Source organism: Furipterus horrens, unplaced genomic scaffold (genome assembly GCF_987537825.1).
Source record: "Furipterus horrens unplaced genomic scaffold, mFurHor1.1.pri manual_scaffold_5, whole genome shotgun sequence".
Lineage (NCBI taxonomy): Eukaryota > Metazoa > Chordata > Mammalia > Chiroptera > Furipteridae > Furipterus > Furipterus horrens.
The window spans coordinates 35,244,426-35,270,428 of record NW_028327175.1 but is presented as its reverse complement, the minus strand read 5'-3'; the positions used below and the strand labels follow the sequence as shown (position 1 = coordinate 35,270,428).

The window sequence follows — 26,003 nt, the reverse complement described above, 5'->3', positions numbered from 1 at the left end:
ACAGTGTTCCAGCCTGGGATAGCCCTAACCTGGCTGGTCACATAACCTGACTTATTCATTAGAACCCCTCTTCCCAAGACGAAGAACAATCACCATCCGTAAAATGATTGGGGAGCTCCTGCAGCAGCGGCCCTGAGCACGACTTGGTATCTCTCTCTCTCCATCATCATGAAGCACCCAGTGAGGTGTGTGCCAGTCAGGAGGTTTAGGCACATTAGCATATGAACCTGGAGAAGACCACAATGAGATGCCACCTCACACCTGTCAGAATGGCCATCATCAAGAAATCCAGCAACAAGGTCTGCCAAGGATGTGGAGAAAAGGAACCTTTGTGCAATGTTGGGATTGTAAATTGATGCAGCCGCTGTGGAAAACAGTATGGAGAGTACTCAAAAAACTAAAAATAGAACGTGACCCAGCAATTCCACTTCTTATTTATCTATAGAAACCCAAAACATTAATTTGAAAAGATATATGCACCCCTATGTTTATTGCAGCATACTTACAATAGTGAAGATATGGAAGCAACTTAAGTGCCCATTGTTAGACAATTAGATAAAGATGATGCGGTACATACACACAATGGCATATTACTCAGCCATAAAAAAGAGTGAAATCTTGCCATTTGTGACAAATAGATGGCCCTAGAGGGTATTGTGCTATAAAATAAGTCAGACAAATACCATATGATCTCACTTATATGTGGAATCTAGTAAACAAAATAACAAACAAAATAGAAATAAACTCATAGATGTGGAGAACATTTTGATGGCCACCAGATGGAAGAGGTTTGGAGGGATTGGTGAAATGGGTGAAGGGGTTAAGGAGTACAAATTACCAGTTATAAAAACAGTCACAGGCCATGACTGGGTCAGTTGGTTGGAGCATTATCCTGTACACCAATAAAAGGTTTCAGGTTTGATTCCTGGTCAGGGCACATACCTAGATTACAGGTTCAATTCCCAATTGGAGTTCATATAGGAGGCAACCATGTGATGTGATGCTTCTCTCTCACATTGATGTCTCTCTTTCTCTCTCTCTCCCTCCCTCCCTCTATCTAAAATCAATAAGTGTATCTTTGGATAAGGATTAAAAAAAACAGTCACAGGAATGTAAAGTAGGGAATATAGTCAATAGTATTGTAATAACTCTGTTGGTGTCAGATGGGTACTAGACTTACTGGGTGAGCAGTCATTTCATAAGTGATATAAATGTCTAACCACTATTATACACCTGAAACTAATATAATATTGTATGTCAACTGTAATTGAAAAATATTTTTTTTAATTTTTAAAAAAGAACATGGAGAAGTTGTTTTCCTTTGGCTAACTCAATGTTTCCTCAACTTACTTGACTGGGAAATGGCCTCTTAGCCAGCAGACAACTTCCCTTGGGCAGCTCTGGCCAGAACCAGGCTCTGAATGGGGCCAGACGGCAGCACAGGGAGTTGGAACCAGTGGAGGGGCACACCCAAGGCTATGTGTGGGGGCCTAACCCAGTCATCATTGAAATCAAAGGGCAGAGAAGGAGCCAGGGAGGCTGTGGCTGCCCTGTGAGTGATGCGGGCTGTCTCTGGGATCTCAGCATTGATTCCTTTCCTTCAATGTTGGGTAGTTTTCAGAAGATGAACTGGTGAGGTGGAGCCCAGGAGACACACCCATTGGGAGGCTGCTGACCACAGCTGGACATGAGAAGTCAGGACCTTCTCAGAGGAATGGGCCTGGATTAGGTCATCTGAGCAACAGAAAGACATCTCTTCCTGAAAGGGTGCAAAGTTTGCATTTCAGTTCTTCCATCATAGGTCACTAAAGATGTGTCCCCTGGGATCATATTCCATTTCCTTCCCAACAGTGTCTTTTATCACATTAGCATTTGCTTTGAATTTCTGTAGGGAGCTGCACAGCCCCTGGAGGATGATTCCCACCCCTGGCTCAGAACCAGCTGCATTTATTCTCATGGACTAGCTATTAGCTTCTGACTTGGCTGTGATTTGAGTTTTTGGAAATCAGACCACACTGGCATTTTCTAGACAAAATCGGTATTAGGTAATTCCCATTGACAGGGGAGAACCAGCCATGGCAAGACTTGTGTGGGGCGTGGATGCTCCAGAGGGTGTCTGCCCCAGTGCCGCACCATACTGACGTGGAGGCGGGAGCTGAGCTGGCTCAGGTCTGCCTCACATCCAGTGGTTTGTAGAAGCTCAGTTTGACACTGTAGCACACACCTGCCGCATCTCTGTTTGACCTGGTCCCTCAGATAGTACAGACAGCCTCCCCCTGAGTTCTGTCCCCTTCAGGCCCGGAGATTTCGCTGCTTTACTGTCCATTTTCTTAGGAAATTATCTGTATCATTAGCTGGTCAGAGGAGTCTCAGATGTAACATCTGTCCCTTTAAAAATCCACTTGGCAATTTAACCTCTTTGGCTTTTAACTGTTATTTGTAGCTTTTCATTTATTTTCCAAACAAATGAATGTTGTGGTATTTCCTCAGGAAATGTTATATCTAAAAATAGCATTAAACCTTTTTATAAAAAATAAAAACATTCCATCTTTATATAAAAGCATGTTGCACCAAACATGTAAAGGGGACCAAGTACCAGTGATACTGTTTGCAAAGTGACTGAAAGGGCACAATTCTGTGATTTTTGACAGTGGTTTCTATTTAAATTTTTACAACGTCAATACAATTAAAATGGATTTACTGTGGATGAGCTTATTTCTGAGTATAAAATGGCATGTCCTCCCCACAGCCGCCCCCCCATTCCATGTGCAGACTCAGGAGTGCCAGGGAATGGGGAGCCAGGGAAGCAGAAGGCCCCCTGAGAAATTTCGTGTGCTCCATGGAAAATCCTAAAATATAGCATTTAAGGTGTATATTTCAGAATTTGATGGGATGGAACTTCTGCCAAATCTAAACTTGATTGTGCCTCGTGTGAAAATATTGACAACCTTCACTTACAAAATGTTATTTAGTGTTGCCCTAGTGGGCAGAGGTCTCAAGTCTACAGGTACAGCTGTGGAAACTTCCTCAGTGTGCTACTGCTGTGTGACAAATATAATTCAGGGACCCCTAAGTACCAGCCTGTGAAAGTCTCCATGCACCTGTCTTTATTGGTATCTTAACTTTTCGGATCCTCTCTTCCATTTCAGGACCTGGAATCCCTCGACACCTACATCCAGAACACACTCTCTGCTCTCTACCCGCCATTTGAGGCCACGGCAGCCACGGTGCTCTGGCAAGTGTTCAGCGTGGCTGAGAGGCTCCACGGAGGGGATGGGCTGCGCTGCCTCACGGACTTCCTCATCCCGGCCAAGAGGGCTCTGCAGCACCTGCAGCAGGAAGCCTGTGTGAGTACCCATCTCAGGGGACAGAGCCTGTGTGAGACCCTCCCCTCAGGGAACAGAGCTTATGTGAGACACTCCCCTCAGGGGACAGAGCCTATGTGAGACCCTCCCGCAGGGCACAGAGCCTGTGTGAGATTCTGGCCTCAGAGGACAGAGCCTTGTGAGGACTTCCCTGTGGATAATAACCTTAACTGTGCTTTACCTGGGGAAGAAGCAGGCAAAGATACCTGGTACCTGGAAAATATTCAATATTTAAGCAGAGAAAATGGAATTTTAGAACCAGTGAGATATGCCACTGATGGAGGCAAGGGAGAGCATTTGAAATTAAACCAGCAATGAAAACCAACATAGCCCTGGCTGGTGTGGCTCAGTGGACTGAGTGCTGGCCTGCGAACCAAAGGGTTGCCGGTTTGATTCCTAGTCAGGGCACATGCCTGGATTGTGGACCAGGCCCCTGGGGTGTGCTAGAGGCTACCGCACGTTGATGTTTCTCTCCCTCTCTTTCTCCCTCCCTTATCCTCTCTCTAAAAATAAATCTTAAAAACAAAAAGAAAACATAATTCAAGTGAGCATTTGTTGTTTTCTTTCTAAAAGAAAGCTGTGAGATAATGAGAAAACAAAACTATATTGTAATCTCAGCCATGTTTTCATAGAATTTAAACACAAACAGAGACTTCCAGCCAAGATGGAGGCCTAGACAGACATGCTGGGTCTCCCTCCACAACTAAGAAGGAATACCGCTACCTCAAAACTAGAGACAACCAGAAGTTCCAGAAAATCAAGCTGCATGGAAGTCCAACAAACAAAGATATAAAGAAGAAATACTCATCCACAGGTAGGAGGGGTGGAGTCAGGGTGGAGAGGACACATTGTGGTGGTGGCAGCGGCAGGCCAGTGGAAAGTGCAGTCACACATTTTAAAAAGTCAGGAGGGACACCTGGGGAGTGTTCCCAGCCCCAGACCAGACCATGCAGCTCACAGTCCCAGCGCCAGGGAAAATAAAGCCTCATTGCTTCTGACTATGGAAACCAGTGGGGGTTGAGACGGAGGAAGAAACTGCCAGTCTCAGCAGAGTCTGCTTGTTTAAAGGGCTCCCATGGTCCTAGAATGTCCACAGACCCACCCACTCTGGGAACAATGGCCAGGGCAATAGCTAGAGAGGTGCCAGTCCCATATGGGTATGGGAGAGGTGCCTGGAAAAGGGGCGAGTGCTGAGCAAACAGCACTGTTCTCTCTCAGACCCCTCCCCCACACACAGCGCCACAACGTGGTGAAACGGGTCACCTTCTACTGACGAATACCTAAGGCACCACCCCTTACAACGTAACAGGTGCGACAGCGCTACCTAAGACATAGAGGCAAACAAACCCAGGAGCCTGTCAAGATGAAGAGACAGAGAAGTATGGCCCAAAAGATGGAACAGATCAAGGTTCCAGTGGGAGAACTAGGTGATGAGGAGATAGACAACATAACAGACGTAGAGTTCAAAACACTGATGATAAAGATGCTCACAGATTTGACAGTTATGCTTAAGTACAGCAAATGCGTAAGAGAAGAAGTGAAGTCTATGTTAAGTGAAACGAAGGGAAATCCACACAAAACCAATGGTGAAGGGAAGGAAACCAGGGTTCAAATCAATGATTTGGAATATAAGGAAGAAAAAAAACAGTCAACCATTACAGAATAAGGAAACAAGAATTGAAAAAAAATGAGGAGAGGCTTAGGAACCTCTGGAACCACTTTAAACATGCCAACATCTGAACCATAGGGGAGCCAGAAGGAGAAGAGGAAGAGCAAGAAATTGAAAGCTTATGTGAGGATGATAATGAAGGAAAACTCCCCAAATTTGGCAAAGGAAATAGAGATACAAGTCCAGAAAGCACAGAGAGTCCCAAACAAGCTAGACTGAAGGAGGACCACTCTAAGACACATCATAATTAAAATGCCAAAGGTTAAAGATAAGGAGAGAATCTTAAAAGCAGCAAGAGAAAAGCAGAGAGTTACCTACAAAGGGGTGCCTATAAGACTATCAGCTGATTTCTCAAAAGAAACTTTGCAGGCAAGAAGGGGCTGGCAAGAAGTATTCAAGGTGATGAAAAGCAAGGATCTACAACCAAGATTACTCTATCCAGCAAAGCTATCATTTGGAATGGAAGGGCAGATAAAGTGCTTCCCAGACAAGGTAAAGCTAAAGGAGCTTATCATTACCAAGCTATTATTATATGAAATGTCAAAGGGACTTACTTAAGAAAAAGAAGATCAAAACTATGAACACTAAAGTGACAACAAACTCACAACTATCAACAACAGAATCTAAAAAATAAAAACAAAATCCAACTAAGCAAGCCAGAATAGGAAGGAACAGAATCATAGGTATGGGGATGATTTGGAGGGTTATCAACTGGGAGGGGGAAGGGAGAGAAATGGAGAAATGGTTCAGGGATTAAGAAGCATAATTAGTTAGTAAAAAATAGACAAGGGGAAGTTAAGAATAATATAGGAAAGGGTGAAGCCAAAGAACTTAAACGCACGACCCATGGACATGAACTAAGGGGGGTGGCATTGCTGGAGGGAAGTGGGGGACACTGGGCAGAGGGGAGCAAAGAGAAAAAATATTGGGACTACTGTAATAACATAATCAATAAAATATACTAAAAAAAAAAAAAAGACAAAAAAACCCCAAAACATACAAATAGAGAAATCTTCCCATTCCCCTCTATCTGATGGATCCATCAGGTTACTGGCTCATCTCCCACTTTCTAGCTTCTGGCTCCTCCTTTTTCTTGACCCAAATGATGGGTAAAATAAGACTATGTGTACCAGAAACCAGGTTTGTCAGGCCTGCTAGGGAGTGTAGAGTCCACTAAGTCTGCAGGTAACCACTCTGGCCTCCCCACAATGAACTTTCACTACAGTCTTTTAATGGAGGAAGTAAGTCACACTCTTGAATAAGTATCTCAGGGCCAACTTATTGGAGCAGTTACAATATATGCAAAAGAATCCTGCTTAATGAATTTCTCATGTATTCACTTTATTTCTTGGGATATTTTTATTGTAGGTTATTTTTGAGGCAGCGCTAACACTAATGGCAGCCAAGTTGTGGGTATATTGCAGTGAGCTGCTGGAAAGATTATAGCTCAATCTTAAAAAGAGAGATCTTTATTTATCAGCACCTTTTATTACTCCATTTATATTAAATTAGGGCTTAAAAAATAAAAAACTACCATTGGGCTACTTCAGTTTATTAAACTCTTTGAATATCTTTCAGTTAAAATGACCATGGTAGAGAAATAACCAAGGATATCCTAGATTTGATCCTTTGTTTGAAGTAGTCTACCCAGAGGATATTTTCCTTTGTGATTATGTACATTGACATAGAGCAGAAGTAGAGAAAGGTGCCTCTCAGGAGAGGTAAACAGCAGCACAGAAAACCAATCTGCTTTAAGTTAGATCTGAGGATACCTGTCCCCTTTTAAAGGCATGTCTTGAAAAGCTATTCTGACCATTCTGACCTAATGTGTTGCCTTTTTTCTTTTAAGTTTCTTTTTTCTTCCATTTTAATCGTGCCATCCCTTCTCATACCTTCTCACTTACACAACTGCCTATTTTCTGAAAAAGTCATATTAATAATATTACTCCTTAATATGGGTGCATATTTACAAGTGTTTAATAAGTGCAAAATGAAATTTAGGGACAATCTTACTATTTGCATATTTCTATTGCTATTGATTTTTACTTTTTAATAAAGAACATAAAAGTTGATCATCTTTATGACATAGGAGAAAATGAACTTATTCTAACAACTGTGAATTTAAATATATTTTAGTTAATATAAGTTCAATGCAGTTTTTATTCATTTACCCACTTTTGTCAAAGTATGTGACTTGGAAGTCATTATTAATCATACTAACTTTAAGATAAGTTATATTAAACTAATATTTCAATGACCACCATTCTGTTATCTCTAGATAGAAGAAGTGCTTAAAATCACTTATTGGCTTATTTGTAATTTTGTTTCATCAGTTTGGATCAGAAAATGTCTGGAGAAGTTTAAAGAAAAGTTATCAGAGAGATATAAAAATAGAATATTTCTACTAAGGGGGAAAGCAAGAGGGGATTAGAATAAAGAAAATGAAATCAAGTAGAAGTCAAAAAAGGAGGGAGTTAATAAAACAAGACATGGGAAGTAAAAAGCGCAACTTACATAACAGGTTAAAACTAAAGTTATTAAAGATGGTAGACCAGCAAAATTCTAACCAAAGGCTAACCTGTATAGCAATATTCATAACAAACTAAATATAGTAAAAGTCAGAATGCATTTTTAGGGCTAAAGAGGATCATTCAATAGTAGTACTAGTCACAACCAGAACTACATTAAAAACTAAATACTTAGCATAGCGTGAAAATGTTTGAAGCATAAACTGAGGGAATTACAAGGAGTAATTCATAATCATAGTGGGAGATTTTACCTCTCTCAAAAGTCCACAGAATAAGCAAACCACATATTAGTTAAGGTGTACATTTGAACACATATCTCTCTTCCGCTAATAGCATTCATAGAGTGCTGAACCCAGTAATTTTAGAATACATATCCTTCCCAAGTGCACATGGAACGTTTTCCATCTTTAATCAAAATTTGATAAAATTCTGGTCAGATTTTACAATAAGAGAATATACGTTTATCTCAAGAACTTACATTCTTCTTAAGTGTACATGTACATTTACCAAAATTGACCAGAATTGACCATTAGCCATAAAGTATCAACAAATAACAAAGAATTGATATCTACAGACTGCAAGATAGTAAAACTAGAAATAAATAACAACAACAACAAAACCCTTAATTTGGAAAATTGTAAATATACTCCTATAAACAGATAAAGAGTCAAACAAAACCACAAAGGAAATAAGCAAAACATTTCTTAGTGATGAATTGGTGAGTTCTATTTCTAGTTAGGATGTAAAAGTATATGAAAGACCTTTACTCCTGCCAAAAGAAATCCTAAAATAAATCAAAAAGCAATTACTCTTTCCTTTAAAACCATCCAAGAACTATGGAAACAAAAAGATCCAAAAGAACTAAACTATGAAGAGACAATGCTTTCCTAAATGAACAAAGAACAGAAAACAGTTTTTTTTTAATAGAATACAAATAAAAGTTTATTGTATAAAATTAAGGCCTTCACATTTCATATTTCACTAGTAGGCTAAAGAAAGATTAGGTAATTTTTAAAAACCTACATGAGAATTTCACATTCACTTCCTCTCACTCCCAAGTATTAAAATGGCCTGACCAAATGTTATCAAAACAAACATTATAAATAACACTGAGTCCTTTAAAGACAGCTATCCTAAATGTTATTTCTTGGCATAGGTGATCTTCATGGCATGGGACAGTGTGATCTTAAGTCCTTGTAGAGCATCCCTGGCCTCTCCAGCCTGTCCATCATTTTCAAATTCAGCAAATACAATGTCATGCCTCCCAGGTACCAAATGTACTTCCTTGAAACCAGAGAACTGATTAAACAGCATGGATAACATCATCTCATTAGTCTCTTCTAGTAAATTATTAATTAATAAAATATAGAGTGGAGGGACTGAGGATTTGGTGTTGCATTTCTTTGGGTATTAGCTGAATTTGGTGCTCCCTGGCCAGGCTTTTTATTAGCAGTAACTGCTGTCTGTCCCACAGTTTTGGCTTTTTCCTTTTCTTTGTCAGCAAAGGTGCCACACGTTTTAGATACTATATAGATCTGTTTTTGAATACTGGATTTGTATTGATTTTACCATAAAATGGAAATCCATGTAACTGTCTCAAGGCATTTGTGGATGAGCCCATTTCTTTATATAACAAAGGCTTGGCCCCTCATCTTCATGGCCTTTAAAAGCCACAGTATCTACTACATGGCCAAACCGAGAAAACAGGGCATATAGGGATCTCTTCAATCTCTTCAATTTTTCTTTTTTGTCATTCACGTTATTGATATATATTGTATGGTTTGGTCTGGTATCCATCTTTGGGGTTAAACTGTTCAAATAGCCTGGGGATGGCACGCTGTCCCTTAAGACCCAAAAGAAAACACTTCTATACCCACAGCCAGTCACTGAGTCTGCAGGGAGCAAGGATGGAGGGAAAGCTGCCAGAGAAGGACTGTATGTATACTCAGATGAAGAGAAATTGAACTCAAGGAACCTCAGGGCTGATACAGAGAGTCTATCTAAGAGAGCCTTGAACGTAAGGATGATCCTCTTTCCTAATGCTAAGCATTCTCTTACAGGCAATTCTGCTGAGTAAGTGGAGACTAAGAAATGGGGAAAGAAAGCAAAAGAAGATCTCAAAATCTAATAGTCACAGTTTCAAAGTGTCATAATCTCTAACTCCCGTGGTCTCATGGCCACATAGTCTTAAAATTTTAGTATCGTAATTCAAGCATCTCTCAGTTTTGAAGTCCAGTGGTGGTTGGTACCAGGATCCCCTGGATGGAGACTTGTGAACTCACCATCAAAGCATTTGAAACCAGAGCTAAGTTGAAATTAACCAAAGCTGAACCACAACCCACCCAGTTCAGATGTTTTAAGATACCCGTGGTTGCTGAGGGAGTCAGGGGCTGAGCTGGAAAATGGAGAGGTATCTCATTAGGCTCCTGGAGCTTAAATTCCAAGGCTCCACTAGAGTTTAAAGCCTCCGCCCACCCCAATCTACCTCTATTTCTACATGCATTAAATTGATAAGCCCCTTATCATAGCTACCTAAGAGAGGAAGAAGCATTTCTTCTTTTACAAAATTATCTACTTTAGACACAATCTCTGCATACAATTAAAAAATTACAAGATGTACAAAGGCACCAGATTATCAACCCATTAACAAGAGAAAAAATTTCAATAGAAACAGGCTCATACTACCCAGGTTTGGAATTATCAGGCAAAGACTTTAAAAACTGAGTAATTTTAGATGAATTGGTTGGAGAGAGAGAGAATTTCAGGAAAGATTTGGAAACTAAGAGAACGAAATGGAAATCTTAGTACTGAAATATACCATATCTGCAATTTTTATAAACATATTAGATGGGATTAATGTAGATTGGACACAAGAAAGGAAAGGATGCATGAATTTGAAGACATGCCAAAAGAAATCCAGCAAATGGAAGTACAGACAGAAATGAGAAAGGGGGGCAGGAATGAACAAAACCTCAATTACCTGTGGGAGGAGCAAGCAGTCAAACTTATGTGTGACTGGATTCCCAGGTGAGGAGGAGTGAGAAAATAGGACAGAAAAAAAGCATTTAAAGAAACATTGTTGGAAAATTTTTTCAATTTGTTAAAAAACAGCAAACCTTAGATTCAGGAAGCTCATCAAATGCAGAAGAGGATAGATGCAAAAACAAAACAGAACACTTAGATACATTGTAATTAAACTGCTGAAAACCAATCCTAAAGAGAAAATAAAGCTGCCAGCGAAGCAAGGCGCATCGCATACAGGGAACAGCAATAAGAATGACGACTGACTCTTCATCCAAAGCATTGGATCTCAATAGGCAATGAGAAAATATCTTTAAATGTTGAAAGGAAAAATATGTCAACCTAAGATTTTATACCCAGTGAAAATATCTTTCAAACATAAAGATAAAATAATGACATTTTAGATAAATAAAAGTGCCCTAGCAGAGGTGTGATGCAGGAAATGTTGAAGGAGGTCTTTAGGCTGAAGAGAAATGGCACCAGATAGAAGCTCAGCTCTATAGTGAGAAATGAAGAGCACAAACAAGGCTAATATATGAGTAAGTGTGAATTTCTCTTAAAAATTATTGACTGCTTGGAGCAATGTATTGTGGGATCTGTAATGTAGAAATAAAATATATGACAACACAAGCACAAAGTGTGGGAGGGAGTAAATTGAATTATACTAATGTAAGGTTCTACATTGTTTTTAAAAAATTTTTATTTATTTTTCGAGAGCAAGGAAGGGAGGGAGGCAGTGAGGGAAAGAAGCATCAAAGTGCAAGAGAAACATTGCTCAGTTGCCTCTCGTGCCCTCAACCCAGGCATGCGCCCTGACTGAGAATTGAACCGGTGACTGTCAGAGCTCCACCTCCTGTCCCCACCTCCGCCCCATCCATGGAAATATTGTCTTCCACGAAAATGGTCCCTGGTACCAAAAAGGTTGAGGACCTCTGATCTCGTCGGCAGCCGTCCGTCTCGAGAGACGATGGTGTAGCTTCTTAAGAGTCTATCTGCACCGCCGAGAATGGCTGTGCAGTCCGACTCGGGAGTGACACGGTATCTGTCTCCTCCCGTGTTGAATCGACATCTTGCGATGACGCTGGAGTGTCCTCTCCAGTGAAGCTGAAGCTACAGAGCCTGGGCAGGGTGATATGGAGGGTCTGCTGTTGCCCATGCAGCAGACCCCCCCTCTCTTCGCAGCTGAAGGGTCCAAGGGAAAGACGGAGTCAATACAGCTTGGCTTCAGGTGCGCCGCAGGAGTTGCCGGTGTTGACTACAACGTCAAACCGCCTTAGGGACTCCGGCTCCGGATTTTCTGTCGGGGTTTACTCCCTTAGCCTTTCCCCTGAAGAGGTATGCCGCAAGGCAGCGGAGGTTTTTTGGAATCAGAGTTTTCCTTCTCTGATGTGCCCTGACTGGAAGATCGAACCAGCGACACTTAGCTCGCAGGCCGACACTCAATCCACTGAGCCAAACCAGCCAGGGCATACCTCTGATCTAATAACACGGGATTAACTCTAAAGGGGCAGCAAGAGCTGGTCAAAAAAGAAGACAGACCCTGTATGATTCCACTTTATATGAATCTCTAGAGGAGTCAAAATCATAGGTGCAGAAGGTAGAATGGTGGTCCCCACAGGCAGGGGGACAGGGATGGGGAGTTACAGTTTAATGGGTAGAATTCTAATTTGGGGAGATGGAAAAGTCTGGACATGGATCATGGTGACAGTTATACAACAATGAATGTACTTAATGAGGACAATCCAGTCCATATTGAGAATAGTGTTGGTCTTGTCACAGATTTAATAGAGGTGTGGACCCCTGGAGGTGGGACAAAAGACCCCAAAATTCCAACTTGCTTCCACTTGTGTTTTCTAACAGAGCAAAACGCAGTGGTTATTCCAAAGCCAAGTAACTATTTTTTATTTTTAAGATTTTATTTATTTATTTTTAGAGAGGGAGGAGAGGAGGGAGAAAGAGAAGGAGAGAAACATTGATATGTGAGGGAAACATTGATCGGTTGCATGCCCCCAGCCAGGGATCAAACCTGCAACCCAGGCATGTACCCTTACTGGGAACTGAACCAGCGACCTTTCCCTTTGCAGGCCTGTACTCAATCCACTGAGCCACACCAGCCAGGGCGACAAGTAACTATACCTTAAGTGCTCATTTGCGCATTCCACATCAGATCAGCTCTTCAGTGAGAAATGTCCTGGACCCAAATACTGTGCTGTGGTGGGCATTTGCATCACCTGGGATGGGCCCTCGATGTTTTGGGGGGCAGACTTGGTGTGGGGTCCCTGTGGGCCAGTGGCTGCCTTTCTTTAGTGGGGTGAAATGTGCAGGGAGAGGTGGGGATGGCCCAATCTGAGGACATGCATTTCCTTGGGCACCAGGCCCTGTGCACAGCATTTGGGGAGGTGTGTTGTGGAATTACTTCTTGAATTATGTGCTCACTGATGTAAGGAACAGTGTCAGAGGTTTTAAGAATTATATGAGGTAATGCCGGAGTGGACAGTGCAGCTGCAGGCTCAGCACGCCCTAAGGAGCTCCTGTGCCTGTCCCCAATCTCTGCTGTTTAAACAATATGACTCCTATTTAGTGGCCACAGAAGACCCAAGGAAGACCCTGCTCCAGGTATTGTTTTCCATCTGAAATGGAAATACAGTTTCTGTTTCTTTTTCTGCATTGCTTTCAATTATTAATTTGTTATTTTCTGAAATCATGGTATCCTGCAGGCAGTAGGATCCAACACAGGAACATGGGCTAAAGGTGACCGCTGGGTCTGGTGTGCACAGGCTCAGTGGGGAGGTGGGTTGCATTTGGACTGCAGTGGCCTGAGGAGGGCTGGAGAATACAGAAACGACTGTGACCACAAGGAGGGCATGACAGGTCAGGGAGGCGGTGTACTTTTTTGGAGGAGAGTTGAGCATGCTTACAGCTGGTGAGAGGAGCCGAAGATGAGGGAGGGAGGGAGGGAGATAAGTGGCAGAGCTCAGTGCCTAAGCCAGCAGGAAGCGCATCCAGTGTGTCATCGCCATGCTCAGACCAGACATGTCCAGACTCCAGTCACGATGTCAGAACAGAAAGAGGAGATGGGCAGAGCCAGGCCAGGTTGCTCCTGGAACCTACAGACCGCTGTGCCCACACCCACCTCTGGGACATGGCAGAAGAGTGGAAGGAGGATGGGTCCCAATATATGGCACTGGGCAACTTGGTATCCGCGTGTAAAAAAATAGTTGGACCCTACCTCACACCATACACAAAAATCCATTCCAAGTGGACAGAGTCTTAATGCAAACCTCAAAACTAAAACTTTGAGAAAACAATGCAGGGGAACATTCGAAACACATAACCAATAAAGGACTATATACAGATCATATGGAGAAATCTACAAATAAGAAAAAAAAAAAAAACCTAAAGAAAAATGAGTAAAAGACTTGAACTGAAGACATGAGATACTGCTTCACAACCTCCAGGATGACAAAAATGTTCAGGTCTGTTACCAAATGAGGAGAGTGTGGAGTGATTGACATGGTTATACATGTACATACTGGGAAGAATGGATTTGTACCACCACCTTAGAAAACAGTTTGGCTCCAGCAAAGTTGATTTACACAAACCCAATTCCACTTCTAGGGCTATCCCCATGGAACAGTCTTGTATCTGTACACCGGGATTGGTTGTCAAGAGTGTTCACTGTAGCTGTGTCTGTAACCACCAAAGTGTACAGGACAGACATTTAGAAGCAGCTCAAATGCCCATCAATAGCTCTTCTCCCAAGGGCTCACCATGGCCTCCCTCCCCATATGTCAAAGCATTTGCTCTTATCCTTTTGAGTCTAGACTGTCCATAGTGACTCACTTGACCAATAAAATATAGCAGGAGTGATATCCCAAGATTTCTTAGGAAGGTCATAGAGGTGGGAGTTTGGAATGCTTGTTTCTGGAACAATCACTGTGGGGAAGTCTGACCACCCTGAGCCCACCACACTGTGAGGAAGCCCCTGTCATGGGCGAGACTGGAGAATCAAAAAGCCCTTTGGAGGAGGGACAGAGACAAGAGGAGAGAGACGAAGAAAGATCATGGAGTGCCATGGTGCAGATGTGGGGGTGAGGAAGCCACCTCACAGTGGGCTGTCTGGCTCACACCCCGGCTCCAAAACAAACCTGTAGCCAAGCCCTTCCCTGATTCCTGACTCACAAAGGTGTGAGCAAAATAGTTTTTGTAAACCATTAATTTCTTTTGGGGATAGTTGGTTATACTAGTAATAGTAAAAGATCAAATTACTACATAGCAAAGAACATGAATAAACTACAGCTGTGTGTAACAGTATTGATGAATTTCAGAGTTGATTGAAAAACAAGTCAGAAGAATACAGACTGTATGACTCCATTTCTGTGAAGTTCAGACACATGCAAAAGTAAAACATTTATTATATAGGGATTCAAGCATGTGGTAAATATAGAGAAAAGGAAGAGATTGGTAACAACATTTGGAAAAGTGCCTCCCTCTAAGGACATGAGCATGCAGGAGACAGCACTGATGGGCGACATTCTTTTCCTTAAACTGCTGTATCATGATATTTTATGATGTGTTATCTTCTGTAACACATGTAAACATTCTTTTGTATCTTAATATTTAATAAAAACTTTAAACTATTTCTTATCACTGTTTCTCACAAAGATGGGAAATACCTGCCTCTCCCACAAGACCTAACAGAAATAGCTCAGACAGGTCCATTTTTGCATCACCTGCCTTTCTGATAGGAGACCATGTGATGTGGCCAGAGTGCCAAATGCCACATCACAGGTATGACTGGCTCTTCCCCTTGCCTGGGCAGCGTAGCTCCTGCTCCTGTGGGGCCAGTGTTCTCTGCCGCAGCCTTGGAGCTTCCTGCCTATGGCCTGTTGGATGGTGGCAGCAAACCCAGGATGTGGACAGTCAAGCTGCTTTCATGCCAGGAGAGGAGTGGGCAGGACAGGGGTGTGAAGGCTGCGGTCACGGGTCACCAAGGGACAGCCCACCCTGACCTTGCTCAGGCCCTCCAAAAAGGGGTTGCCTCAGTTGGACTTGGACTCTCTGATTCTGGAACTTTCTGTCATGAAGGTCATTCCTAGGGCTCAAACCACAGACCCCAGCTGCACATCTTTAGGCCACAGCTCAGGTTGAACTTCTCTCCCTGACAGCTGTTGGGTTCCTGGCAGCTGCCAGGCCGGAAATCTCACTGTTGCTGACCGTGGGGCGGGACAGTGTCCTGAATCTTCGTGTCCAGTGTGGTAAGGTCGCTGACTACTCAGCAGGACCATGGCCCACATCTGCAGCCACCCACACCAGCAGGCACTGGCTCACCCCAAGGGCCCGGGAATAACCATACTCTTTGACCTGCTCTAAAACCTCAGATTCCACAGGAGCATCTGAAATCCCAGCTGGGCTCCAGGCCCAGAGAAGTCCATGGTATTTTTACATGTCAGAGCCAAGTTTGGGGAAGTTGGGATCTAGCAGTGAAGTGATCTGTGGGAAGAGTTTCTAACAGTCAGGAAATGCTGATGAAGTCATGTTTACAGGAGAAATCAAGGTGCACAGCGAACTTGTGATGTCATCACAACCATTACAAATGCACAGAGAAAGCAGTGCAGTGAAACACATAAATGTCCACAATGCTGACCTGGGGATTGGTGTTGGGATCATTTTATTCTTGAATCTCAAAGTCTTAATTTTTAATTAAATGTGGCCACAGGTGTGAGGGCACCTGGCAGGTGCCAAGTAAACACTAGCTGCATCTGCACCAGAGGCCATGCTGCGCTGCCCTCCTCGCAGGCCGTCCACCTCAGCTTCTTGTCCAGACCATCCACTCCTCCTTTCTGTGACATGTGCGTGCACAGTGAGCTCATGTCAGCAGGGACATAGCTAATGTCCTTCACTCTTAAGAACACATTGGTGTATTTGAGGTACAATTTTCAAAGTAAATTCCAGGTATATGAGGTCTGTCCAGAAAAAGTCCAGCCACTGTTAATATAACAAGAACAGTTTGTGTGATGTCCGTGTAACCTGGCAGCCAAGGAGAGTGGACTGGAACGCTCATGTGCGAACAATGACAGTGGCACGGTACTAGTCAGTGGGGGCGGTAGACACCTTTGAGTGAGCATGTGTACTGTGTGGCAGTTGCATTCAAAATGGCTGAGCAAATAGAGCAATGAATCTGCATCAGATTTTGCATTAAGCTTGAACATTTCCTCTGCATAAACTATTCGGATGATTCAGAAGGGCGCAGCTATGAGTGACTGGTGATTGGCAGCTTTAACACGACAACACGCCCACTCATGCGTCACGTCTGGTGCAGAGTTTTTTGGTGAAACAGCAAACCACGTGGTGACTCAGCCCCCCTATGGCCCAGATTTTGTGCCCTGTGACTTCTGGCTTTTCCTAACACTAAAATCACCTTTGAAAGGAAAGAGATTTCAGATAGTCGATGAGATTCAGGAAAATACAATGGGGCAGCTGATGGCAATTGGGAGAACTGTGTGAGGTCCCAAGGTCCCTGCTTTGAAGGGACTGAGGTATGTCACTGTATGTACAATGTTTCTTGTATCTTTTTCAATAAATGTCTTATATTTTTCATATTACATGGCTGGATACCTTCTGGACAGACCTTGTATGAAATACTAAATATTTTTTAGACCTCAACTCTTAGGAAAACTGAATGAAATAAGTTTTAAAGGCAACCTCTGGTAAGATACCAAGTTCGGAGTTGTAAGGCAATAAAAGATATCACCTAAAAGCTCGAGAAATGCAACTTGTATAAAATTTAAACATCTGTAGAGAAGAAAAGAACATAACTAAACTGTAAAGCAAGTGAACTGGGAAGAATAGGTGCAGCAGTTGATACATTACTGAAACATTTGCTAATGGTGATTGCAGAAAATTGTTACATTTTTTAAAAAACCCATGGCAACTCAAGGCAAAAACAAGACAACAATGGAGCAAAAATACATACAGAAAATTAAAAAGGGTTGACTTCATTATCACATAAATTGAATTAGAAGAGCAATATTCCAGTATACACACCAATTTAGAAAATGATTTCTTAAAAATAAAAAATTATTTATTTGATTTTAGAGAGGGGGGAGGGAGAGAGAAACATCAATGTGTGGTTGCCTCTCAGGTGCCCCCAACTGGGGACCTGGCCTGCAATCCAGGCATGTGCCCTGACTGGGAATCGAACCTGTGATCTTTCAGTTTGCAGGCCAGCACTCAATCCACTGAGCCACACCAACCAGGGCTAGAAAATGATTTCTTAATGCAAAGCCCAATGCTACTGAATCACAGCAAACCTATTACAGTGACAATGCCAACAGTGTGTCTCTTTCATGGCAAAATGGTCATAGTGCCAAGAGTCATAAAAGACATTCATAACCTTTGGTCCCAGAAGCATATCCTAAAACAATCATTTAAAGGAAAAAGAAACTGTATCATGAAAATGTTCTTGTATTTATTGTTCATGATAGGAAAAGTTAGAAGCACTATAGATTTACAACAACAGGAACAGTTAAGTCGCCATCACGGTGGTAACTATGAGACAGTGATGTAAAAAAATGTTTGTAGCCCTGGCTGCTGTGGCTCAGTGGATTGAGCATTGGCCTGTGAACCAAGTGTCGCTGGTTCAATTCCCAGTCAGGGTGCATGACTGGGTTGCATGTCAGATCCCCAGTTGGGAGCGCGTGAGAGGCAGCCATACAGTGATGTTTCTCTCCCTCTCTTTCTCTTTTCCCCTCTCTCTAAAAATAAATAAATAAATAAATAAATAAAATTGTAAAAAAAAAAGTTTGCTAAGGCAGACAAGAATGCCAAATTATATCTATGTTACAGTTTCGAAAAGTTACTTCCTGTATGGGTAAGGACAAAGGAAAGTTTAAAATCTCTTAAGATATATTGGGTTGAGATTTTTAAAAAATTTTCTCTATTATTGTAATAATGTGAGTACAGTAAGTTCATGCTGGGATGGGGAAATGTAAGTTGCAAAGCAAAAAATATTGGAACTAAACTTGTCCTGTAGAATGTGGTTTCAAGTTAGAACGAGTAGCCGCAGCTTCTAACATACCAGGGTCCCCCACCTCGTTCCCTAAGTGCTGGACACTCATACCTTGTGAAGACACGGCCCATGTTTGATGATATCTCATCTGTCCTGAAGCTGAAACCTTTTCTAGAGCAAGTTCTTTCAAAGAGTGCTTAAGAACTTTCCCAGTAACCTATAGCCTCGCTGTAAATGTCACTGACTCGTTAATAAGTAGAAACCGCCCATTGCATTAGGTGGCAGTTTGCGGCCAATGTTGTTGGTGTCCTGCCCAGAACCCACATTTTCTCATTGTGCCCCTGCCCTGCGATTCCAGAAGTCAGTCGTGCTCTTTGAGGGAGAGCCTACGGGCACCAGGAAGCCCTTGGAGGTTAGAGGGCAGGGGTTGGGGAGGCAAGAGTGTGGAAGCCCAGGTGGGGACAATCCCAAGGTGTCACTCCCCACAGAGCCCCCTTGGGCTCTGGCTGCATGAGACTGTGTCTGGGGTGGCTTCCTCCCTTCCTGTCCCATTGCCTACCCTCCCCCAGCCTCCCAGAAGGAACTGTAAAAGTGCAGTTCTGACTGACTGCACTGAATCAGAAAGAAACCCAGTTTCAGTCCCAATCTGATTGTTGTTCTGAGGTGCAGGGAGGGCGTCTCGTCTCTCACTCTCCCTGCTGGATGGAGACCAGGGGTCCCAGCAGGTTCCATGCCAGCCGCTAATCTCCCTCCTGTTCTTGTCCCAGGCCAGGTACACAGGTCTCATCTTGTTCCATGAAGGCTGGCCACTGTGCATCCACGGGAAGGTGGTGGTGCAGCTGGCGTCCCTCCGTGGAGTCAGGCTCAGGCCCGGGGACTTTTACCTGCAGGTCACATCAGTGGGGAAGCAGTCGGCCAGACTGGTCTTAAAATGCCTCTCTCAGCTGGGAAGAGGCTCAGAGGAAGTTGCTGTACCTGAGGCCATGTATGGCTGTGTCTTCACAGGAGAGTTCCTGGACCAGGTGAACAGGGAACGCAACAGTGTCCTCTTGAAAAACTGCTTGCTGACCTCAGGCTCCACCGTCTACCGCACCCCGTGGAGTAACATCACAGTCCCCATGTTTGTACCCACCCGCGGAAGAGTACTGCCCAGCAGCTCCAGCCGTCCCGGGCCTAAGCATCCTCCCAGCAGCACCTCAGAGGTCCTGGCCCCAGTACCAGCCATGGCCAGCCCCTGTCTGCAGGAGAGCACCTCTCCCAGTGACACTCCGACTTTGCCTCACTGCGCTGGGTGTTCTGGCAGTGACCAGCCCAGCCACCTTCCTCACCTGAGGAGAGCTGAGTGTGAAAGCCCCATGACCCTGCCCAGGAGCTCTGACGTCAGTCCGCAGGAGGTCCCTGAGAGCCCTGAAGGACCAGAAGGGAGGCTGGACCACGTGGACAAGAAAGGTGGCTCCCAGGCCCTTACCTCTCCTGAGGACACAGACAGCCCAAGAAAGCGGCCACCTGAGGTCCCTGATGGCATGGAGACCAGACGCTGGTTCAGGAAATCCTACATGGAGGCCCTTCAGAACCCCATGCCCCTGGGCTCTAGCTCTGAGGAGTCCCTCATGGATGAGGTCTCCAGCACCCAGAGCAAGAGGGCAGGGCCAGCTGCCAACCCGACCCAGAAAGAAATCCCCAGGCCCCAGGGAGACTCCCAGGGGATCTGGAGTCCAGAGAGCCGTCCAGGAACCACTGGGAGGACCCTCACCAGAAGGTCTAGGTCCTTGGACAGGTACCTACGGAGCATCCGAGGTGATGTCCGGCAGTCCTCCTCCCATTCAGCCAGCGCTGGACCCAGAGGTCTCTTAGGAGGACAAGCTGTGGGAACCAGAAACTTGGGCTCCAGCCACCCCTCTGTCTGCACCAAAGAGAAAGGTAAATGTCTCCTCTCCCCTCCCCCATCCCTTCTACTTTCCCCCACTGTCCCCTTTCTCCCTCAACTTCCTGTCCTCCCCGCTCCCACCCTGTCCCATTTGGTCCGATCACTTGGTTTAGTAGAAGCCTGTCTCCATATCCATATTAACTATTGAAAATAATATTCACGCATGTTCCTTTCCTGTGGCTCCTGCACAAAGTACCACAAACACAGTGGCTTGGAATGGTAGAAATCCATCCTTCCATGGTCTGGAGGCCAGAAGTCTGACCTCACAGTGCCACAGGCTCAAAGTGAGGGGTCTTCCAGCCTCTTCAGCTTCTGGGGGCTCCAGGCACTCCTGGGCTTATGGCCACATGCCTGTTTCTCCTCTCTGTCTCTCCCCACCTCAAACCTCCCTGTCCTTTCTCTTATGAGGACACCTGTCTTTGGATTTCAGACCTACCCTAAACTTTATGTATTCACCTCTGCAAAGACCCTTTTCCACATAAGGTCACATCCCATGTTCCGGGAGTGGACACATCCTTTTGTGGTCACCGTGCACCTGTCATTGTATTAATAATTGTTCACATATATAAATTCTGTTTAATGTTCATTTTAAATGACACGAGGTCAGTGACTTTGTGCCCCTTAGTCACACACACTCAGAGACCCTCAGTGAGTTTCTGAGTATCCATTCCTGGAGCACTTCTCCATTGGCTCTGGAGGGAAAATGATTAGTATCTAGAGGACTGTGTGCTGTGCATAAAGAAAGATAAGGAAAGAATGACAACATATTTCTCAAGTCAAATATTTCAGCTATTTCCCCCTTTTTGTAGAAAATGTTCTGTGAACAAAAACAGTGCCTCTGGAAAGAAGCAGGAAGTGTGCTGTGCTGTAGGCCTTAGAAAGCAGGTTTGGCAAGTGCTAGCAGCCCCACACAATAAATACAGTAGTGGATGTAAGGGCTCCTCTCTGGTCTCCTTGCCTGGCCTCCCCACCTGGCCCCCGTGGTGGAGGGAGAGGGCTCCAGTGTTGTTTGTGTTTGAGGACTCTTGGAGACCCCACCGCTGCGGGTGGGCCTTCCACCGCGCCTGTGCAGGGCCTCTCCCAAAATTAGACTGTGTGCTCCTGCCTGAACTTCTGACAGGATGCAGATAGCATAGCACATACACTGGGCTTTCTACAAAGAGTTTTATAATATGATTTCCTTAGGGTTGACACTTAAAAAACATTCTGCCACCTCTCTGCAATTCAATTAAAATTAAAATAAAGCAATAACACCCTGACCATTGTTTCCAACTTCCTAAACTGTCTCTTATTGTCCATATCCTTCCCCTTTCGTGTTGGGCAGGAAACACAATCCCCCACACACACTGGGTGTCACTGTGAAAACTCATGTCTGCAGCAAATCTGCAGGTAGGAGACAGAGCTTATGTCTTCACCCCACGTGTGCGTGTAAAACATAATCAAGTAAATTTCTCCCTACGGAGTCATGCTGGCTGTGCAAATGCTTTCGTGGACATGCAGGCACCATGTCACTGGGTGGTAGCCAGGGTCACAGATGTTTGACAACAACCAGATGATGTCTGACAGTCAGGAAGGTGGCAGGTTTAGTTTAAACAGACCAGCACTGTCCACTGGAAGCGGGGCCAGTTGCCTCCCTGTGTGTAGAGTAGCACATCTAAGAAGGTTCAAGGTCTCGTCATCAGAAATGTTATCTTCTCAAGTCATCATTTCTCTTGGGCCCAGTGCGCTTTGTCTACTCAGTATCCGGAGATTGCAAGTGAGTTAACACCTGAGGGCTGCCAGGGGGACCTGAGGGTGGAGGAGTTACTACCTGGGGAAGATGCCCCTTCCCTCCTTACTCCATCTCCTCTCCTTCCTCGCTGATGAAGCGGAACCCACATATGTGGTGTCTAACATCCAGGAAGGAAGGAAGACACTGAATAAGCAGAGGCCGCTTATGCCCGTGAGGAGGTGGGCAGTGGTACCAAAGGTCTGGTCAGAGGGCTGGGACCACTGATTGCCCACTGATACGTGCTTTCCCTTTCACACCCTGCTGCCCCTGGAGTCAAGTTTGTGGTGTGGTCTCAGACTCCATGTGTCCATTAACACAGGACAATGCCTCCTCTGAAACCCTGTGCTGACACCCATATTAAACAAGTGACATTTAGCACATTCATTCTTCTGTAGCGACAGGCACAGCTTGCTCCTCCAGTTCCAGCTTTCTGCTCTTCCGTCCCAGCTTGTTCCTCCTCTGTTCCCGCACAGTATTCCCTCGCTTATTGTGGGTATTACGTTCTAGGCCCCCTGTGAAGTAGAAACCTTACTTTTATTCTACACTCTTAAGCCTTCGTAACTTTAACAACATACGTATACAGTACCACAAAATCCCATGATATAGCAAACAATCTGCGATAAATAATTAAATATAATATTTTTAAAAATCCCATGATACAGTGAGGGCGCAATAAGTGAACTGTGATATAGAGCGGGACTGCTGTATTCCTGGCCATTTTAACATTGCAGCCCCTACCTGAGACCTCTCTTCTCATGGTCTCACGGTGCAGGCTGAATTCATGAAAAGCCTACACGAATGACCTACTCAACTAGGAAGAGGTCTGATGAGAAAAGTCCTATGTGAATGTGATGTCTGCTCCAACTGTCTGTGTAAGAAAACTTGCGGTTTGCTGCAGAACTGGCTTTACCCTTGGCTGGTGACATGTCCTAGAAAATGTGTGAGCACACATGAAAAAAATTAACTCTCAGAGATACTGTGCAATTGGAGTTCACCAGCTGGTGGAGGGATAGACCAAATGCAGTCCATCAGACAGTGGAGTAAGACCCACCACGGATAGGAAGGAGGCTCTGGCACAGGCGATGGCGTGGGTGAACCTCAGAAATAGTTCTGCTGAATGAGAGAAGCTAGACAGGAGACCACAGTCGTGTTCAGTTCCATCTATAGGATAGGTGCAGAGTAGGTAAACTTACAGACAGAAAGTAGACGGGTGGTTGCCTGCAGCTAAGTTGGGAGAGGATATTCACTGTAAAGGGACATGGCAGATCTTTTTCAAGAAACGAAAATGTTCTAAAACTGATTTATGGTGATGGTTGCACCACTTGGTCAAGTAGCTAAGAACCTCTGAATTGCACACACGAAGTGCGTGAATTTTATGATATGTTAAATATACCACAATAAAGCTTTTTTTTTAATACATAAAAATGCTGTGGACCTCTCAGGCCCAGCTCTAATAAGGAAATCATGCACAGTTATACAATGTTAGCTGAGACAGAAGTTAAAGATGAGGCTGAGGGCCAGGGAACTAAAGTGTGGGCTGCTTCGTAGTGCCCCAGGAGACTCAGGTTTGAACATCCACTTGCCATCTCTTACTGCGCATGTCCCTCCACCCAGGCGATTACAAGGCAGGGTTTTGGGTCCGTTTGCCCTGTTTGTGATGTGGCTGTCCTGTGGAGTGCTGTGTGGGTACAGCGCTGGCTGGAGTACGTCCAGCCAGGGCCACTGCCACCCCCTCCACTGTCGTGCACATCCTCTGGATGTGGCCAGGATCCCACAAATCACTAGGACGGTGCCGGCCCCGGGGTGCTCTCACCACCTACGGGCATATTTTTATGACACTCTGGGAAATTTGTATTACAAAATAAACTAGAATGACAACATTTAGCACTAAATGTTGCTCCCTGAGGTCTTCAGGTAGTGAGCACTCCTGGTGGAACTGCAGTATTCAACTGTACATGTTTATTTGTGCCCCACTTCTCAGGAACAAATACACCTGTCCTAGAAGGTGTGGTATGCTTACATTTCCACCAGGAATGGGACAGGTTCTCATGGAAACCCACTATTTTCACTCACAATTTTATCCTTGTGTTTATAGCAAGCTGAGCAGCTAGCTGCCTTCACGCCAGGGCAATACTTCATCTGTGACCAGGTCTCTTTCTGTTGTCCAGCTGGTGTCGATGCAGATGGCTGCAGCTTCCAAGGACATGACCCCCACAAGTTTCCAGACATGCTTGCTGAGCTGCTGTGTTCTGAGGGTGAAGGGCAGCCACCCGGCACAGGAGACCCGTCCAAGCAGGTGCCCAGGCAGGTGCTGGAGATCAACTCGGAGCTGCTGCAGTCCGGGGCCGTCACCCTCCCAGGTGCACATGGCTGTCTTTCTCTTTTGGGGCTGCTATAACAAATGCCACAGACTGGGTGGCTTGTAAAAGCAAATTTCTTTCATACAGTTCTGGAAGCTGAAGGTCTATGGTCAAGATGCTAACATCATCAGGTTCTGGTGCAGGGCCTCTTCCCTTTTCACTGTGTGCTCACATAGTAGAAGGGATAACGGAGTCTTGTGGGATTTCTTATAAGGACTCTAATCCCATTCATGAGAGCTCCACCCTCATCACCTAAGCACCTCCCATGGGCCCCACTTCCTAACACCATGACATCAGGCATTAGGATTTGAACATAGGAATTTGGGGGAACACAAACATTCAGATGATAACAATGGCCGTCACTCTCTCAGGTGAGTGCCAGGCTCTCCTCTCCTGTCAGAGCTCACATCTAAGCCAATAACAGTTTGCAGACCCTAGCTCAGTATTTCTCAAGCTTGAAGCCATGTGTGTCCCTATCGGGGCTTCCCCTTCAAAATGCCCTCTGTTTCTGCAGGGACCAGAGACCGCCAGGGGAGAGCAGTAGTGCAGGTCTGCACAAGGAGCCCGCTCTGGTCCAGTCAACACATGTCCAGTGCTGAGCTGACCCACCTGCTGAAGTACCTCCATGGCATCCCCAGGTGAGACTAAGCCAGGTTTCCACCTTCCAGACCCCTCTGGGGATAAACTCATGAGTGTGTGTCCTCACATGAGCATTTTCATCTACAGCTTCAGGGACTCTTGTGACATGGGCAATACACTCCTCCCTGCCCCTCAGTCTCCTGCTGTCTGGCTCCTCTCTGCCCTCAGCCCCATCTCCCATTCTCCCCTCCCCCACACATCACGCCTTTCTGCTCACCCTGACCTCTCCCCTCTGAAGCGAGGCTCTGCCACACACTTGAGCCCTGAACTCTGCGTGGCTCTGCCTTGTTCAGTATTCACTCTAAGCATTCTTTATTTACACGGTTTATATCCACCTCTTTCTAAAACATATGAAGTGGCCTTAGATAAAGACATGAACTGATATGAAGATAATATTTAGGATAAACAGGTGAAGAACTCATTCAAATGAGTAGAATCTGTTACTAGGAAGCAGGCAAGACTGCCGTGTGATAATTGGGCCTTACGTTCAGCTGCGCAATGCCATGTGCCGGATAGAGAGTGTGCCAGCTCCTCAAGAGGCATCATCCTGACAGAATTCTCTAGAGTGGCAGGCCTCCTGGACCCTGCGTAAGGACAACGGCATGGAGCAGGTCTGCCTGGGAAGCAGCCATGTTCAGGGGACCTTTTCTGGGGCAGTAGATTTGGGTCTTCCATGGACCAAGGACAGAGACAGAAGAGCTGGAGTCCAGGA

At 44.7% G+C, this 26,003-nt stretch overlaps 1 protein-coding gene and 1 pseudogene across 1 annotated transcript in view; one reads left to right on the top strand and one right to left on the bottom strand.

Moving 5' to 3' along the window:
• The first annotated feature begins 269 nt into the window (after window positions 1–269).
• PLEKHG4B (pleckstrin homology and RhoGEF domain containing G4B) overlaps window positions 270–26,003 on the top strand; it is a 57,122-nt gene continuing 31,388 nt past the window's right edge. Inside the window, exons 1-5 of the mRNA XM_090279314.1 lie at window positions 270–299; window positions 3,150–3,347; window positions 19,362–20,514; window positions 24,461–24,652; window positions 25,167–25,290. Of these exons, the coding sequence (XP_090135440.1) occupies window positions 270–299; window positions 3,150–3,347; window positions 19,362–20,514; window positions 24,461–24,652; window positions 25,167–25,290 (1,697 nt within the window). The remainder of the gene's footprint in view (window positions 300–3,149; window positions 3,348–19,361; window positions 20,515–24,460; window positions 24,653–25,166; window positions 25,291–26,003) is intronic.
• LOC150008385 (U2 small nuclear ribonucleoprotein B'' pseudogene) lies at window positions 8,703–9,359 on the bottom strand (annotated as a pseudogene).